The sequence below is a fragment of the Halichoerus grypus genome, chromosome 3, assembly GCF_964656455.1.
Source record: "Halichoerus grypus chromosome 3, mHalGry1.hap1.1, whole genome shotgun sequence".
Classification (NCBI taxonomy): Eukaryota; Metazoa; Chordata; class Mammalia; order Carnivora; family Phocidae; genus Halichoerus; species Halichoerus grypus.
In genome coordinates this window covers 81,005,151-81,025,205 of record NC_135714.1, presented here as the reverse complement: position 1 = coordinate 81,025,205, position 20,055 = coordinate 81,005,151, and the positions used below count along the sequence as shown (strand labels likewise).

The following is a 20,055-nucleotide window of genomic DNA, read 5'->3' as shown; positions in this document are numbered from 1 at the left end:
TATGCTACCCATTATTTTATTTTATATAAATTCTTTCTTCCAGATGCAACTCAAGTCTGACCTAAATAATAAAACTCTCTGATTAGTCAAAATGACCTCATATTTCCTTTAGCATTTATCATCTTTGTTACTTTGTTCTCAGCTTTTTTGTAGTACTTTGTATCATTATTTGCGCTTTTCTATCTTTTTAGACTCCCAGAGAGACCCTGTGTTATACTTTCATTGCCTGGATCTACCAATACCTTTCATGTAACTACATTCCAGAAATTCTTATTGTTAACTAATTAGTAGTTGATGTTCCTCTTAGTTTCTATCACTTGATTCACATTTTTTTAAAAGATTTTATTTACTTATTTGACAGAGAGAGACACAGTGAGAGAGGGAACACAAGCAGGGGGAGTAGGAGAGAGAGAAGCAGGCTTCCGGCTGAGCAGGGAGCCCAATGCAATGCGGGGCTCAATCCCAGGACCCTGGGATCATGACCTGAGCCCAAGGCAGACGCTTAAGGACTCAGCCACCCAGGCACTCCTTGATTCACATTTTAATAGTCCCTTCATTGCTTTCTCACGCATTGCTACCTTTCAAGCTCTCTTTAATTCAGCATCCTTGTTTTAACCCACTCTCTCCCTAATCACTCCCACGTTCCTTTCTGTCCTCCGCCTTCACATATTTGCCAACCACTTCACTTGTCTGGTTTTTCCCATGTCGATGTGTGATTATGTAGTTATTTTTAATAACTTTTGGTATGCAAACATTATAAATACTCTGTCTAGGTTGTCCAGGAGCAGAGTCAAAGAAGTACGGTTCTCTCGGGTATACCTGTAAGGCACCATGGAAAGAAAATTCATCATGGACACTTCAGGCAAAGTAAGTGCTACCTTTAAAATAGATCTATATCATTTTCATTAGTTATCTAAAAACATACACTGAAACAAAATTAAGACACCATTTTCTCCAATCAGATTAGCAAAGATTTTTAATGACAATACCTAATGTTTCCCACCTGTGGAAACTCAAACATCACTGGTGGGAAAATAACTTGCTAGAAATTTCTTGGGTGATAGTTTGAAAATATTGTATCAAATGTCTTAAAAATTTGCCTATCATTTGACCCAGAAATTTATTCAAAGGAAATAATTATGTTGTTTTTATAAATAGGTTAACTGTGGCATTGTTTTTAAGAATATAACACTGGAGGGACGCCTGTATAGCTCAGTCAGTTAAGCCTCTGACTCGATTTCGGCTCAGGTTGTGATCTTGGGGTGGTGGGATCGAGTCCCACGTTGGGCTCTGTGCTCCACACGGAGCCTGCTTGTCCCTCTCCCTCTGATCCTCCCAACACTCGTGCTCGCTCTCTATCTCTCTCTCTCTCAAAAAAGAAAAAAAGAGTATAACATTGGAAGCAGATGTGTCAAATACTAATAAACTGATTAAATAAATTATGATACATTAGTCAATAAAGTCCTAAGTGATCATTTTAAATTACCTGGAAAACATTTATAAAGCAAAATGCAAGAGCAGACTCTAAAACAGTATTCTTAGTAGGATTACACAAACACACAGACTGTCAATTGGAAACACTTACCCTAAAATGTTACAAATAGTAATATATGGGTGCCAGACTTGCAGTTTTTCCTTTTTACCTTTGTCTGAGTTTTCCAAGTTTTTTGCCTTGAGTGTGTATCATTCTGAAATTACAAAAGTTTTTTCATAAATTTTTACTTGAGTTCAGTAGGTAAAAGCAGAATTATTTCATCCTGAAATAAGTAATGTTTTTTCCTTTTTTGTTTAAGATTTATTTATTTATTTTGGGGGTAGCACGTGGTGAGGAGGGGTAGGGCAGAGGGAGAGAATCTTTCAAGCAGACTCCCAGCTGAGCGAGAAACCCGACTCAGGGCTCCATCCCACAACCCATGAGATCATGACCTGAGCCAAAACTGAGAGGCAGAAACAACCGACTGAGCTATCCAGGCATCCCAGAAGTAATTTTGTTTTTTGGTATCATTTATTTTAATTTCTCTTCTGGCATTTGTCCCTTTTCTTTGTATTATAAGATATATATTAACTCCTCTAGTGGTGATCTAAATTTCTTGAAGACATAACAGATTTAGTCAGCTCAGTACAACCTACAATTACTAGTGCAGTAAACTTGCAAATGGAACATACATAAAATTATAAAGTGTACTAACCCCACCAGATATTAAGATAAATAAAAAACTTAAAGTATTCAAATCATCAAGATGCTGCTGCAGGAACTGCCAGGAAGAAAAATGGGACAATAGAAACAGTTTCCAAAGAGCAACCTAACCTGTAAAGGTAAGAACTTCCGTAGTAAAGGGGCTAATTTAAGCAGAAATGAGAGAAACAATCAAGAGTTCATGCTAGGACAATTCATTTAGAGTCTATGATGGCACATCACACAAAAAAATAATTTTAAGTTGGATTTAAGAGTTAAATATTTAAAAATCAAACTATAAAAATCCAGAAAGAAGATAAATATTTAGTCTCTATATGGAGAGAATCTCCAAAGTATAAAAATGGAATAAATAACAAAGGAAAAGATACTTCAACTAGCCAAATTTTAAAATGTGTGTGTGTGTGTGTGTGTGTGTGTGTGTGCATGCACATGCATGTAACTTCATAAAAATTAAGGTTCAAATATCAACCAGGGAAAATCATGTATGACAAGCTGACAGATAATAACTCACTCCTTTAATGTGTAAAGAGGTCAAATGACTAATAAGAAAAACTCCAAGATGCCAGTAGATACTTATATTAACTATATGACCAAACACTCCACAAAACAGGAAAATACATATGACTAACATAAACATAAAAAATATTCAACATGATTAGCATTCAAAAAATACTAGTGGAAAAAAATAGCTAGCTTTTTGTACCTATTAGATACTTTGGTTTTAACGACTACTGTCAATGCTAATAAGGGTGGAATAAATGATGATACAGATATTCTTTTATGCTTCTAGGAATTGTGCCAAATTATTCAACATTTCTGTAAAGAAATTTGGAAATCAATTTAGCCCTAACAATGTCTCTATCTTTTCCAAAGTAATTGTTACTTTAGGAAACCAGACAAGTCAAAATTATGAACAAAGTTGTTTATCACAGTATACTTTAGAATAGTTAAAACAATGGAAGTAATTACATATCTAGATAGTTATTAAGCAAATTGGACACATTCAAACGATGAAATACAAAGTAGCCATTTAAATTTCTGATTACAAAGCATTTGGAGTCACGAGAAAATGCTTACTTACAAGTAAATAATAAATGCTCACTATATGGTGGCTGTTACTAGCAAAAAAGCAGAATACAAAACTGCTTATAGATACAATCTCAACTACATCAGAATTGTCTTAAGAGACTGGAAGGGAATATGCTAAAATGTCAACAGGTTGTATCTGAAATTGCAATGATCTTTCTTCTGTTTCTTTTTGATTTTTGTATTTTTACTAATTGTAACAAATAAGTGTCATTTGTATGATCAGAATAAAAGTTAAAATTTTTCATTAAATGATGTCATTTTATTGTCGTTGTGTCAACAGACAATTACATGCCGGGCAGCCATTGCCTGGGCGGCAAATTCTACTCTTTCAATTAAGGAAGTACAAGTTGAACCACCAAAGGCTGGGGAAGTTCGAATTAAGGTAAACTTAAGTCTTTTAACTTTTACCTTTGAAGGTAAATGTAAGGAAATCCTGTTTCATTTCATATATATATACATATATATATATATATATAATATGTATAAAATTTGCATTTGGGGTTTGTCCACTTTTCTTAGTAAAAGAAGAAATTTTAAAATGAAGATAAATGAATAGAGGTAATGAATGTTTAAGATATTCTTAATACTTGTAAAATACTAGTAGTTCACTCATCCACCATAATTATTTTTTCAGGATTGAAATTTTTACTTAAATTATATAATACCATAGGCCTATATACTTCACAACGTGACCTAGAACGTGCTTTAAGTAGTAACTTTTTTTCATTTTTGAGGGAAAGGAGCCAAGAAGTGCATTTCCCCCTACTTCTATGATATAAAATTGATATCAACAAATGAATATGCAGTGACTAACAGACTAATTTTCTATCTCTATTGTTTTGGGCTCATAGATTATAATAATCTCAGAGTTTGCCTGAAAAAGTTCAGTCTGTGGTAAATTTCAGTTTCTAGGAATGAGCAGCTAGGACTCCATGATAGTCTCCAAAGCGACTTGGAAGAGTTAACCATTATTGAACAGAACTTAGACCAGGGATGGGAGAACACTGGCCTGTCAAAGACTCCTTACCACTCTCAAACCACCTCTCAATCAATGCATCTCAAATTTTACAAAATCATTAAATACTCATATTTGGAGTATTATTGTGTTAAGTCTTATTAAACATTAACTTCACCTATCTTCTAATTTGAGACCAGGAAATTCAACACTTGATTTAATGAACACAACAAATACTGAAAGCCACATGCTTCTAGTCCATACTATATCTAATCAAAGTAGAAGGTATAGGAGGATGGTTATAGGAGAAAAGAAATGAAGGGAATTGGAAAGATGACAGAGGGAAAGGCAATGAAAGGAAGGAGGAAAGTAGAAAAAGACAGATGGGCAATGAAAGACAAAACAGGAGAATATGGGAACTAACATTAAATATATCAACTCCATGTCTAGTGTTACGCTAGAGATTTTATTTCACCAGTGAGAGATGGTAAAGAACAAAATGAAAAGTGATAAGAATGTACACAGAGAAAGGAGTTTAGTAAATGACTGCCAATCAGAAGCTATGTTTTTCTTCTTTTTAAATTTTATTTTATTATGTTAGTCACCATACATTACATCATTAGTTTTTGATGTAGTGTTCCATGATTCATTGTTTGCATGTAACACCCAGTGCTGCATTCAGCACGTGCCCTCTTTAATACCCATCACCGGGCTAACCCATCCCCTCACCCCCCATCCCTCTAAAACCCTCAGTTTGTTTCTCGAAGTCCACAGTCTCTCAGAAGCTGTTTTTCTATTTATCATCCATCCAAACAGCTTTTAATTAGTGCTTATTGTTTGTTTTTTTTTTTTAAGATTTTATTTATTTATTTGACAAGAGAGAGATAGCGAGAGCAGGAACACAAGCAGGGGGAGTGGGAGAGGGAGAAGCAGTCTCCCTGCGGAGCAGGGAGCCTGATGCGGGACTCGATCCCAGGACCCTGGGATCATAACCTGAGCCAAAGGCAGACGCTTAACGACTGAGCCACCCAGGCGCCCCAATTAGTGCTTACTGTATACTGGGTCACCATCCGCTGAAATGTTTCCTAATTAGCCAATATTGTCTTCTTACATACATATGCTCCTTCACCACAAAGGCTAACCCCTAAATAATAAATCCACAGTCCACCAAGGTAGACGTTGCAGCAGCAAGAACCTGAGCAATATCGCACTGAGCCCTAGACAAAATCAAGCTTAAGGACTGGATCTGTTCATAAGCACAGACAGTTCCACCTCCAGCTTATGCCATGGATGACTTCCCCAAAATAACTGCATATTCTTATCTGATATATAGGACAAACCTAACAAGGGGATTCCAGCCTGCTGCTTACCTGAAACAACACTTCTGGCCTTTGATAGCATCTTGAAGCCATTTTAGCACTGTGGCAACCCAAAGCACAGCATATTGCTCATGAGATATATTCTCAGACATTTGCCACAATCATACACCATGGTTGTTCCCAGTGTTCCCGTTATAAATGCTGCCATTCCCACTACACATACTGGAAAGCTAGTCAGTATGTTCGGGCATATGTTTTCCTGGCTGTCTTCCGGGCAGAGCAGTTAACTTAGGGGCTATGGTACATGAAATGTTTCATTTTTATGATCAATGTAGTTGGGTCAGGCCTATTAACAGACAAGAAAACTCAGGCCATTAAGTAAGAAGTTTTAAAACTTTTCAATGTCAGGGCGCCTGGGTGGCAAGGTCGTTAGGCGTCTGCCTTCAGCTCAGGTCATGATCCCAGGGTCCTGGGATCGAGTCGCACATCAGGATCCCTGCTCCGCGGGAAGCCTACTTCTCCCTCTCCCACTCCCCCTGCTTGTGTTCCCTCTCTTGCTGTGTCTCTCTCTGTCAAATAAATAAATAAAATCTTAAAAAAAAAAAACACACACTTCTCAATGTCAACTAAATTTTGCAATGGTTAATTTTAACTGAAACTCATTTTTACATTATTAATTTAAAGAATGTTTCCAACGTACAAGTTTGAAATGCTAAAAACAGATTTTCCCAGAGCACAGTTTTAAAACATTCCACAATATGGGCCTAAAATTCTTTCTCAATGGCGGTGCTATTGATAATGTGGGCAAAAAGTCCTTCATCGTATGCAACTGTCCCTCATCTTTCAAAACTATTTGATGACATAAATGTACAGAGTAGATTTCAAAAAACCTAAATTTATTTCCAGATCTGAACATGTGCCATGTGACTTTGGACAAGTCATTTTCAGTCTTTGAATCTCCCTTTCCTCATCTTTAAATTGGAAATGATAAGATCTGCCCTGTATTCCTCTGAGCATTGGTATAGGGATCAAATGACATAATTCATGTAAAAAAAATTTTAATAATCAGTTTCAGATTAAAAAAAGAAAGAAAGAAAGAAAAATTCCAAACCAACTGATCCTTGGTCACTTAATTCCTATGCAGATGGCATCTACAGGGATCTGCGGTACTGATGATCATGCAATAAAAGGATTCATCTCAGCAGTCTTTCCTTTTATCCCAGGCCATGAAGGAGCTGGGATTGTGGAGAGTATTGGCAAAGGAGTGAGCTCAGTGAAACCAGGTAGGAAGTGGGGCCATGAAACCCTTCCCACAAAAAGCCTCCCAAAGAGCAACCCTTGCACAGAAGAGGAACTTAAATGCATTAACATATATTTACAGGAGAAAAAAATTGGTTTGCCTCTAGATCGTCTAACTAATCACATATCATTATATTAAGTGTATCCAGGGACTCCAAGAGTCACAGTTTCCCTACTGTCTTCTCTAGCAATCCAGAGGGGCAACAGATGAGCCAAGTGTATATCCATAGCTAAATAAGATTTGAGATAGGACCATTGTACCTCTAAATAGATTGAAAACTATTGAGACTGTTTCTTATATATATTTTTACCCCCCACATGCCTAGCACAGTGCCTGTCCCAGGGTTAGAATGCATTAGAATGCTTGACAAATGAATGTTCTAATCAACTGGAATATAGAATTTGAATTGTAATTGACAGGATGATAAAGATATTTCAAAGAATCAAAGAAATCAAGTATATGCTCTTCCCCAGACTATCAAAAAAGATTTTGACATAGCTATTCTTAGTACGTCTGAAATGAACAGAATGAATAAAAGCAATCACACAGATTAAGATACTACAAAACCTCACAATTTGGAGCCAGGAACACAAAGAGATTTAAGAGAGTGCATAGTCAGGACACTTGTGAAGCTCTTACCAGGGAATTCATTTAGCAAACAATTATGGAGTGGCTACCATGCATCTGATACTATGCACAGCAGGGGGACAAAAGTAAAAGGCATGATCTCTATGTCTCCAAGAACATAATGCAAACATGTGAGATATATGCTCTAACTCATCCTCTTTAGCTAGAAAAAAAATTCCAGTGAAAGTTTTGTGAAAAACAATGAGCATTTGGAGGGAAAGGATAAGAGAGCAAAAGTTCTCCTGAATTTGAGATCCAGGACCTTTGAAATTTTTAAGGGCCAGTGAAGTTAAGATGTGCCTTATTTAAACTTACAAGAGATTTTAATGCCATCTAAACTCTGCAAGAGACCACGGGTGGGGTGGGGGTGGTTCTTTGTTAAGAAAATTGTAAGGGCCATCAGCAACAATGTTGTAGACTTCTGACCAGGTCTTTGTAAGTCTGTGATGACTGTTAATTAATTTTCTTCACAGACCCTATCCAGCCTGTCACCCTAAGGCCTAGGAAGGCTAGCTGATGACTGGATCCAAATATAATCAATATTCTCTCCAGAACCCTCTCTGCAGAGGGAGAGTGATTCCTTTTATTCTCTGGAATTAGCATATCTAGGAACTTAGCCCCACTAAAGAAAATATGTCAGAGGCTGCTATGGGTCAGTGTGCCATCATGGGGCAAGAAGACTCAATGAAAAGTGCTCTGTTATTACCTATTTAGGCCACTTTACGCAGGTGACTACACTGTGGGGCTTAAATTCTTCAAATGGAAAACAATAGGGTTAAATTAGATAACATCTGTAAGGTTTAGTCTTAGTTTCATTATTCTATTTCCAGAGCAGGGGCAAGCAGACCTACAACTATCCACCCCATAAGAAATATCCCCAAATTTCCATTATTTGCCCAAAAGAATAATGTAATTTCTAAAACCAGGTTATATGGTTTCTCATTCAAAACAGCAATGAGCAACTCAGGAAACAACAGGTGTTGGTGAGGATGCAGAGGAAGGGGAACCCTCTTGCACTATTGGGGGGAATGCAAACTGGTACAGCCACTCTGGAAACAGTATGGAGGTTCCTTAAAAAGTTAAAAATAAAACTACTCTATGATAGAGCATTTTTGTGCACTACTAGGTATCTACCCAAAGGGTACAAAAATACTAATTCAAAGGGATACATGCACCCCAATGTTTATAGCAGCATTATCAACAATAGCCAAATTATGGAAACAGCCCAAGTGTCCATCAACTGGTGAATGGATAAAGAAGATGTGGTATAGAGAACACACAATGGAATATTACTCAGCCATAAAAAAGAATGAACTCTTGCCATTTGCAATGACATGGATGGAGCTAGAGGTTATTATACTAAGTGAAATAAGCCAATCAGAGAAAGACAAATATATGATTTAAACTATATGTGGAATTTAAGAAACAAAATAAACAAACAAAGGGAAAAAAAAAAACACAGGAAGACAAACCAAGAAGCCAACTCTTAACCATAGAAAACAAACTGATGGTTACCAGAGGGGAGGTGGGCAGCAGGATGGGTCAAATAGGTGATGGGGATTAAGGAGTACACTTATTGTTAAAAGCACTGGGTGTTGTATGGAAGTGTTGCATCAGAACAGTACTTGAAACTAATATAACACTGTATGTTAACTAACTGGAATTTAAATAAAAACTTAAAAAGAAAAAAAACAATAATGGGCTGCCATATCCTGGCTGCCATAATCTGCCCGCAGCAAGTTTTCAAACCATCCAATTGTATTTCAGTTCCAATAATATTTTAAACTAATGCTTGTATTATTTTTTTATATATATATAGGAGATAAAGTCCTCACACTCGCTATTCCACAGTGTAGAGAATGCAGTTCCTGCTTGCATCCCAAGGGAAACTTCTGTGAGAAGCAAGAGTTAGTAATTTACCCCTTACTCTTTTATTAAATTGCTGATATTGTACAAGCGCTGACCTGTAACTGAAGGTGCTCCCTTCTGTCTTTACAACAGCATACATCGGTACCACTGCCTGCACCTGTGTCCATGTCACCGCGGAACAGTGTTCTGACTCCTCCGGGACTGACGCTGGACAGGACTAGCAGATTTACCTGCAAAGGGAAAAAGATTCATCACTCTTTCCGCACAAGCACATTCACTGAATATTCTGTTGTACCTGAGATTGCAGTGGCAAAAATTGATGCTGCTGCTCCTATGGATAAAGTCAGTGTCATAAGCTGTGAGGTGCCCACAGGTTACGGGGCTGCTGTGCACTCGGCCAAGGTGAGGAAGGTACCTGTGTGTTAGTATATGTCATAGTGATTTGCCTGGAAAACATCAAAATTACACCAATCAGTCTAAATGTTCAACTGTTATATACAGTTCCAAAAGTTTCAGTGGTTGTTTTTGTTTGTTTGTTTGTTTGTTTTCTTAATTACATATGTGCCCAGGTTTGATTCCTAATACAAACATGCCTTGTGAATTTGTAGGTCACTCGTGGTTCCACCTGCGTGGTCTATGGACTTGGTGGAATCGGTTCAGCCATTGTCATGGGCTGTAAAGCATCTGGTGCTTCTAGAATCATTGGGGTTGACATCAATGAGGAGAAGTTTCCCCGGGCCAGAGCATTAGGGGTCACTGATTGTCTCAATCCTCGAAAACTCAAGAAGCCTGTCCAGCAGGTGGTCATGGAAATGACAGGAGTTGGTGTTGACTTTGCCTTTGAGGCCATTGGACTCAGTGATGTCATGGTACGTGGGCTTGGGGCACAGTGATTAGATGCTTAATGGGGGAAGGGACATGCTAAATATCCTCATGTAGATAGGTATAAACTCTCCTGAACATAGGTTTTGGACCTGTGGACCCCATATGTAAAAACAGAATGTAAATTCACTCTAAAACATTTATTTTAAAAATAAAAGCAATAGACACTTAAAAATATGTCATTGTAGTACACAAAGTTTAAACATTCAAAAGGCCACAATACCAGTACTCCCTTTTCTTTATTCCTAGCTCTGCATATATGCTTTTATATTTAAGTATAAACATTATTTAATTCACATGATAATTATGGGTCCTGTATTAGAACAATTCATTCATTTGAAAAATGAATTCCTTATGCATCAATGTGTTATGTTCTAGGGATACAAGGGTGAATAAAATAGGTACCATACTCTTGGATCTTACAGTTTAGAGGACAGAATGTAGACATTTAATATGTTTCAGTGTGTACCTAATGTACTTGATTGAAAAACAAAGGAAGTAAAGGTAGTGATATAGGTAACAGGAAAGAGAAAATAAGGCAAAACAGAGGAAAGGAGAAAGACAGAAAGGCTCAGTCAACCTTTTCTGGTTCATAACCAGAAAGTAAAATAAATAGATGTAAAGAAGTACACTATACATCCCTACAAAAGTGAATTTAAAAAAATAATAATGCTTCTCACACACCCATATGTATATATTTGTTCTGTTTTAATACAAATCAAGACAATCTAGACAGAGAACCACGGCTAGTGAGAAGGTCTGGCAAAGGCAGTGGGTAATTTTATTTAACAAATATGTCTATCTCACTCTATGCCAGATAGTGTTCTAAATGTTTTAAGAATGATAAATCACTTAATCCTCATAACCATAGGTAGTATTATTCTTCTTTTTACAAATGAAGAAACTGAGGCATAGGGTGGTTAAGTAACTTACCTAAGGTCATGCAGCTAGCAGTCTGTGCTCTTTCCCACTAAACTCTACTGGTTTTCTAATAAGATCCTATCACTGGCAGTGTTGAAACTGAGGTTGAGGTAGCATCTGGCCAGGAAGAGGTTCAAGATTTAGGAACGTGATTCCTTCCACCTCTGGTGGTAGTTGTTAGTTATTCATGGGAAGGTGCTTATGGTCATTATTATCATTATCAGCTTGCTGCCTGGGATTCCTGCCACCTGAGCCATGGTGTCTGTCTGATTGTTGGGCTGCCTCCATTAAATTCAAAGCTTTCCCTGGATGCATCAGTGATTTTCTCTGGACGGACACTGAAGGGTGTATGCTTAGGAGGTAGGTCAATGAATAGGAGGGACTGGTTGGTTGCTTTCATGAAATCCCTTTTGACTTTTTAGAAACATAGAATTCAAAATTCCTCTCCTTGAGGAAACAGAGCTATAATGGTAGAAAAGACTTCTCCAATGAGTAGGATAATTTTGCAAATCAATTTCAGTTAATTTAATTAAATAGGTTTTTTAAGCACAAATACAATTTTTATCTCCTGCAAAATAGTTTTTGGGTTTTTTCAATGTTTCAAATAATTCAGTCAATAATTGAGGTCAGTCAACATCAATTCCATGCCAGTGGGTTTGTTGTGCTCTTTTAGCAGCAAAACTTCTTAATTATATAACACTATATAAATAATATATATATTTATATATGTGTATATATAAACTATATATAGATATATATATAATTATTTATAAATATATAACACCAACCTGGTATTTTGGCACCAGCTCTTATCTTTCCAGAAGAGCCCTTATTTATGAGCAATATTGACGAACAGCTTTAGTCAATTAACAATCCCATCTGTCCCCATTCCTCTGATAGTAAGTTCCCAATGCCGTCTCCATGTGTGTGAATACAAAGAGGAGGAAATATTTATGCCATGGTAAGCCCAGGAGCTGAGCTAGAGACTTCTAGTTTAAAGGGACGATTTTTCAATTCAGTAAAATGTGAATATTGACCCAGTTTTTCTCCAAAGGAATTCTAGGTAACAGAATTTCTGGAGCAGCACACCTAGTAACAGTAGTCAATGGTTTCTGATGTATAAATGATTTATTTTCCATGTTCAGTGTCAAATTTTCAGAAGAAAATCTCCATGACATCATTTTTTTCCCTTTGGTTGGTTTGGCATTTCTCAAATCTTATTACAATAGCCTTTTTGTTTTGCAGATTATAAAACCAGAGACTGTATTCCCCAACTAGGAACTGGCTACCTGCAAAATAAAATTAATATAGATCCATTAGTAACCCATCAGTTGTCTTTGGACCAACTCCACAAAGCTTTCGAGTTGTACCATGCTGGAAAAACGTGAGTGCTTTATTTGATGATCTCCTATACCCTGAATTCACTGTGAAAATGACTCTTCAAACATTTCCAAGTGGTTTTGTGAGAAAGAGAGGGCTACCTGGATCTTCAATATCTTTCACATCCTCGACCCTATTCCCTACTGTCACCAGGAAAAGAAAAGCTTTTACCTGTAGGCCCCTCTTCAGGAAATACCCACATCTATTTTAAAGAAATGTTCAAGAATTCAATATAATACTAAGAACCACTCCACACTACATTGGTCAATTATGTTTTGTTTTTTTTTCTGGTTAGAGAAATGGTCTAGAATGAATAAGTTGACATGACTGGAGTCATACAATCTTGCAAGGAATCTTAAAGGCCAAGGTTTAGACTCCACCTAGAGCACAAATCCTTCTACATCATTTCTGACAAATAGTCACTCTGCTTCAGCTAGCAGGGATGGAGTGTTCACTCAGTGTGTTCATTTGTTCATTCAATGTTTATTTAGTGGTAGTGCAATATTTGCCAGTACTGTCCTAAGTGCTGGAGACACAGAAGAGAACTAGCAACAATAAGTAAAGAGGAATTACTCCTGTGATAAATGCTTTGATTTTCTCATTCTGATTCCAAGCACATCTCCCTTTCATATTCTCTCCCCCAACTCTACCTACATTTTCTGTTAAGTGATTTTTTTAAAAAATTTAATCTAGGTCTTTAAATTTTACACTGCTATAACACTTTCTTCGTTTTGACCCAGCATGTGAGCCCATCTAAATCAGGAATGATAATTGTTTCTATTTCCTTGGTGTTGCCGTGATCTCTCCCCTTTCATTCATAATTTTATTAATTTGGGTCCTTTTTCTTTTCTTTTGGATAAGTCTAGACAGTGGTTTATCAATCTCATTAATTCTTTCAAAGAACAAGCTTCTAGTTTCGTTGATCTGATCTACTGTGTTTCTGGTTTCTAATTCACTGATCTCTGCTCTAATCTTAATTTTTCTCTCTTCGTGTGTGGCTTAGGCTTCATTTGTTGATTTTTTTCCAGTTCTTTAAGGTGTAAAGTTAGTGAATTCGGGATTTTTCTGCTTTTTTGACTGAGGCTTGGATGGCTTTGTATTTCCCCCTTAGGACCGCCTTTGCAGTATCCAATAGGTTTCGGACCGATGTGTTTTTGTTCTCGTTGGTTTCCATGAATTGTTTAAGTTCTTCTTTGATTTCCTGGTTGACCCAAACATTCTTAAGCAGGGTGGTCTTTAGCTTCCAAGTGTTTGAATTTCTTCCAAATTTTCTCTTATGATTGAGTTCCAGTTTCAAAGCATTGTGGTCTGAGAATAGGCAGGGAATAATCTCAATCTTTTGGTATCGGTTGAGACCTGATTTGTGACCCAGTATGTGGTCTATTCTGGATTAAGTTCCATGTCGCTTGAGAAGAATGAGTATCCTGTTGTTTTAGGGTAGAATGTTCTGTATATATCTATGAGGTCCATCTGGTCCAGTGTGTCATTCAAAGCTCTTATTTCTTTGTTGATTTTCTGCTTAGATGGTCTGTCTATTGCTGAGAGTGGAGTGTTGAGGTCTCCTACTATTAACATATTATTATCAATATGTCTCTTTATTTTGGTTAACAGTTGGCTTATGTAGTTGGCTGCTCCCATGTTGGGGGCATAGATATTTACAATTGTTAGATCCTCTTGTTGAACAGACCCTGTAAAAATGATATAGTGTCCTTCTGTGTCTCTAACTACAGTCTTTAGCTTAAAATCTAATTTGTCTGATATAAGAATTGCTACCCCAGCTTTCTTTTGAGATCTGTTGGCATGAATAATGGTTCTCCATCCCTTCACTTTTAGTCTGGATGTATCTTTAGGTTCAAAATGAGTCTCTTGTAGACAGCATATGGATGGGTCCTGTCTTTTTATCTAATCTGCAACCCTGTGCTGTTTTATGGGAGCATTTAGGCTGTTCACATGGAGAGTGATTATTGAAAGATATGATTTTATTGTCATCATGTTGCCTGTAAAGTCCTTGTTTCTATAGATTGTCTCTAAATTTCTGTTCTATATCACTCTAGGGGTCTTTCTCCTTTTATAGAACCCCCCTTAATATTTCTTGCAGGGCCAGCTTAGTGGTCACATATTCTTTCAGTTTCTGCTGGTCCTGGAAGCTCTGCATCTCTCCATCCATTCTGAATGACAGCCTTGCCGGATAAAGTATTCTTGGCTGCAAGTTCTTCTCCTTTAGTACCCTGAATATGTCTTGCCAGCCCTTTCTGGCTTGCCAAGTCTCTGTGGACAGTTCTGAGGTTATTCTGCTGTTCCTCCCTCTGTATGTAAGGAGTCTCTTCCCCCTAACTGCCCTTAAGATGGTTTCCTTGGTCTTAAGATTTGCAAGTTTTACTATTACATGCTGGGGCATTGGTCTGTTCTCCTTGATCTTGGGAGGGGTCCTCTCTGCCTCTAGGACACAAATGCTTGTTTCATTCCCCAGATTAGGGAAGTTCTCAGCTACAATTTGCTCAAATACAATTATCAGAAATTATCATCAACAACTATATGCCAGTAAATTAAGCAACCTGGAAGAAATGGATGCCTTCCTGGAAACCTATAAACTACCAAGACTGAAACAGGAAGAAATTGACAACCTGAATAGACCAGGAGCCAGTAACGAGATTGAAGCAGTAATCAAAAACCTCCCAAAAATCAAGAATCCAGGAACTGATGGATTCCCTGGGGAATTCTACAAAACATTCAAAGAAGAAATAATACCTATTCTCCTGAAGGTGTTTCAAAAAATAGAAACAGAAGGAAAGCTTCCAGACTCATTCTATGAGGCCAGCATTACCTTGAGCTCAAAACCAGGTAAAGACCCCATCAAAAAGGAGAATTTCAGACCAATATCCCAGATGAATATGGATGCCAAAATTCTCAACAAGATCCTAGCTAATAGGATCCAACAGTACATTAAAAGGATTATACATCAAAACCAGGTGGGATTTATCCCTGGGATGCAAGGGTAGTTCAACATTTGTAAATCAATCAGTGTGATAGAACACATTAATAAGAAGAGAGAGAAGAACCATATGGTCCTCTCAAGTGATGCAGTAAAAGCATTTGACAATATACAGCATCCTTTCCTGAGTAAAACTCTTCAGAGTGTAGGGATAGAGGGAACATTCCTCAATATCGTAAAAACCATCTATGAAAAGCCCACAGTGAATATCATTCTCAATGGGGAAAAGCTGAGAGCTTTTCCCTTAAAGTCAGGAACATGACAAGGATGCCCACTCTCACCACTATAGTTCAACATAGTACTTGAAGTCTTAGCAACAGCAATCAGACAACAGAAAGAAGTAAAAGGTATTCAAATTGGCAAAGAAGAAGTCAAACTCTCTCTCTTCACAGATGACATGATACTTTATATGGAAAACCCAAAAGACTCCACCCCCAAATTACTAGAACTCATACAGCAATTCAGTAATGTGGCAGGATACAAAATCAGTGCACAGAAATCAGTTGCTTTCCTATACACTAACAATGTAACTGTAGAAAAGAGAAATTTGGGAATCGATTCCATTTACAATAGCACCTAAAACCATAAGATACCCTGGAATAAACCTAACCAAAGAGGTGAAGGATCTATACTCTAGAAACTACAGAACACTTATGAAAGAAGTTGAAGACACAAAAAGATGGAAAAACATTCCATGCTCATGGATTAGAAGAATAAACATTGTTAAAATGTCTATGCTGCCCAGAGCAGTCTATACTTTCAACGCCATCCCAATCAAAATACTAATGGCATTTTTCAAAGTGCTGGAACAAACAATCCTAAAATTTGTATGGAACCAGAAAAGACCCCGAATCGCCAAGGAAATGTTGAAAAAGAAAAACAAAGCTGGGGACATCACGTTGCCTGATTTCAAGCTATATTACAAAGCTGTGATCACCAAGAAGCATGGTACTGGCACAAAAACAGACACATAGACCAATGGAACAGAATAGAGAACCCAGATATGGACCCTCAACTCTATGGTCAAATAATCTTTGACAAAGCAGGAACAAAGATCCAATGGAAAAAAGACAGTCTCTTCAATAAATGGTGCTGGGAAAATTGGACAGCTATATACAGAAGAATGAAACTCGACCATTCGCTTACACCATACAAAGAGATAAACTGTAAATGGATGAAAGACCTCAATGTGAGACAGGAATCCATCAAAGTCCTAGAGGAGAACATAGGCAGTAACCTCTTCGACATCAGCCACAGCAACTTAATTCAAGACACAGCTCCAAAGGCAAGGGAAACAAAAGGGGAAATGAACTTTTGGGACTTCATCAAGATAAAAAAACTTCTGCACAGCAAAGGAAACAGTCAACAAAACTAAGAGGCAACCCACGGAATGGGAGAAGATATGTGCAAATGACACTACAGATAAGGGGCTGATATCCAAGACCTATAAAGAACTTCTCAAACTCAACACCCAAAAACCAAATAATCAAGTCAAAAAATGGGCAGAAGACATGAACAGACACTTCTCCAAAGAAGACATACAAGTGGCTAACAGACACATGAAAAATGTTCATCATCATTAGCCATCAGGGAAATTCAAATCAAAACCACATTGAGATACCACCTTACATCAGTTAGAATGGCAAAAATTGCAAGGCAAGAAACAACAAATGTTGGAGAGGTTGTGGAGAAAGGGGAACCCTGGGGCACCTGGGTGGCTCAGTTGGTTAAGTGACTGCCTTCGGCTCAGGTCATGATCCTGGAGTCCCAGGATCGAGTCCCGCCTCGGGCTCCCTGCTTGGCAGGGAGTCTGTTTCTCCCTCTGACCCTTCCCCGTCTCATGCTCTATCTCTCTATCTCATTCTCTCTCTCAAATAAATAAATAAAATCTTTAAAAAAAAGGGGGGGGAACCCTCTTACACTGTTGGTGGGAATGCAAGTTGATACAGCCACTTTGGAAAACAGTGTGGAGGTTACTCAAAAAGTTAAAAATAGAGCTACCCTGGGGCGCCTGGGTGGCTCAGTCGTTAAGCGTCTGCCTTTGGCTCAGGTCATGATCCCAGGGTCCTGGGATCGAGCCCTGCACTGGGTTCCCTGCCCTGCGGGAGGCCTGCTTCTCCATCTCCCACTCCCCCTGCCTGTGTTCCCTCTCCCCATGTTTCTCTCTGTCAAATAAATAAATAAAATCTTAAAAAAAAAAAATAGAGCTACCCTATGACCCAGCAATTGCACTACTGGGTATTTACCCCAAAGACACAGATGTAGTGAAAAGAAGGGCCATATGCACCCCAATGTTCATAGCAGCAATGTCCACAATAGCCAAACTGTGGAAAGAGCCAAGATACCCTTCGACAGATGAATGGATAAAGAAGATGTGGTCCATATATACAATGGAATATTACTCAGCCATCAGAAAGGATGAGTACCCAACTTTTGCACTGGCATGGATGGGACTGGAAGAGATTATGCTAAGTGAAATAAGTCAAGTAGAGAAAGTCAATTATCATATGGTTTCACTTATTTGTGGAACATAAGGAATAGCATGGAGGACATTAGGAGAAGGAAGGGAAAAATGAAGGGGGGGAATCAGAGGGGCAGACAAAACATGAAAGACTATGGACTCGGGGAAACAAACTGAAGGTTTTAGAGAGGAGGGAGGGTGGAGTGATGGGTTAGCCCAGTGATGGGTATTAAGGAAGGCACGTAATGCATGGAGCACTGGTGTTACATGCAAAGAATGAATCATGGAACACTACATCAAAAAACTAATGATGTACTGTATGGTGACTAACATAACATAATAAACAAACAAACAAACAAACAAACACACCAGGAATGAAGAATCAAGAAACCTCATCTGAAATTTTATAATCAGATTTTGGAGAATGCAGAGAGGGGATCTAGCAGGCAGCAGACACACAACAAAAGGAAAGGAACCCCCCCAAAAAATGCATTTTTCTTTCCTAATCAGACACAGTGCTAGATTCTGGGATTGACAGAAGCTGATCCGAAGCTGTAGCAGAGGGTTTGGATGTCTTTGTGGTCATGCAGCCTGCGGGAGCAGGGCTCAAAGCTGAGGCCTTCCTTTCTGATGTTGGATCCTGATGTTGATCCTGCTTTCCCCGTATCCAGGTGGTGATATTAATGATGATCCCAATCAGATGATCAGGTAGTATTTCATACAGGTGAACTAGGTTGAAGGTGGAATCAGGAGGGGGAGCAAGGGAGAAGGTAGGCAACGTAACCTCACATGATACTGTGCAAAATTGCTTTGCTGAAATCACTGTTTCTTAAGCAAATCAATCATTTTATTATTGCACTTTTATTTTTCAGCATCCGCTGTATTCTGCTGTTCTGAGATCCCGGATGATAAAAGGTGCAAGGGCATGCTTGGGGATTTCATTCTTTCCTGTATCACCTGTCTGATTGTTCCAGTACAGAGGAAGAGTATCAAAGTTGGAAATGCAGTGTAATCGTGCAAAATAAAATAAGTGCATCTTGAATGTAGCTGTAATAAAATAACTTCTTAGAGAACAGACGTTATATAATTCATTCTATAACTTTAAGAAGAGAGATGATGGGATTTAGTGGTGACATTGTTGATATGTTCATCAACCCAACTGATCTCTGTCACCGGTCCATAAAATGTATCATTGAGTTATCCCTTGTTCCCATCCTCAGAGTACCTCCATAATACACAGATTTCTCTGTATCTTTCATGCCACAAAAGAGTTTGCAGGTTTTTGCCACTTCCTCAACATGCTGGGGTGTCATAAATCTTTGGAAGGCTATCTCAGGACACAGTAAGCCATTTTCTATCCTAATCCTAACTATCCTATGCCTCTACCCATGAAATGTCAAGCCACAGTTCCCATCTGCTTTCAAACACGAAAACACACTTGGGAAATCTTGCTAACTCCACCCCTAGGTAGCAGGTATAGGACCCTCTCAGAAGAATTCCTCCATGTCTACAACCTCCTAACTTCTTTTTCAAGTCTTTGAGTCAGTATAATCATTTCCTCATTGGAGTTGGGAGATTGGGAGCAGAAGGAAAAACTTAGGTCTTCTTATCCTGCTTCTTTTCTAATATTTTTCATCTGTCCTTGAGTCATTTCCACTCTCCTTAATCCTTCAGCTTTTGAAACACAAAAGCCAAGAGGAAAATTCCTTTTATAATTGTTTAATTGCAATATCCCTTCCTGATATTTGGGTACAGAATTGCCAGTTGACATAATGGCAGAAAGTCCAAGAATTAAAGAAAACACATGAAAAAAATGTTTTTAAAAGATGACTATGTTAAATATGAGCCTGACAATCTAGTTCTTTCACCTTCACAACCCCTTCCCTCTCTGAGTTGAGAGAGCACCCTGCAGTTCAGTGCTACTGCAGGTATAGCAAATGCCTAGTCTGACCCAACACAAACACAAGGCCCCACTGTAAAATGGGGAAAATAAAAGCCATGTTGTTGGATGATTTTTAAGACTGGAGATCATGTGCATAAACATACGAATAAAATGGAAAATC

The 20,055-nt window shown here is 38.0% G+C and overlaps 2 protein-coding genes across 2 annotated transcripts in view; one reads left to right on the top strand and one right to left on the bottom strand.

Moving 5' to 3' along the window:
- Nucleotides 1-20,055, bottom strand: part of C3H4orf17 (chromosome 3 C4orf17 homolog) — a 334,730-nt gene that overhangs the window by 190,403 nt on the left and 124,272 nt on the right. Inside the window, exons 4-5 of the mRNA XM_078068238.1 lie at nucleotides 9,452-9,586; nucleotides 1,586-1,688 (exon numbers count right to left, since the gene is read on the bottom strand). The gene's annotated coding sequence lies outside the window, so the exon portion shown is untranslated. The remainder of the gene's footprint in view (nucleotides 1-1,585; nucleotides 1,689-9,451; nucleotides 9,587-20,055) is intronic.
- Nucleotides 850-18,889, top strand: LOC144381365 (alcohol dehydrogenase 1-like). Its single transcript, XM_078068995.1, has 9 exons — nucleotides 850-867; nucleotides 3,567-3,668; nucleotides 6,705-6,843; nucleotides 9,307-9,394; nucleotides 9,539-9,758; nucleotides 9,965-10,225; nucleotides 11,384-11,519; nucleotides 12,405-12,543; nucleotides 18,865-18,889. The coding sequence occupies exons 1-9, from the start codon at nucleotides 850-852 to the stop codon at nucleotides 18,887-18,889; spliced, it is 1,128 nt and encodes a 375-aa protein (XP_077925121.1).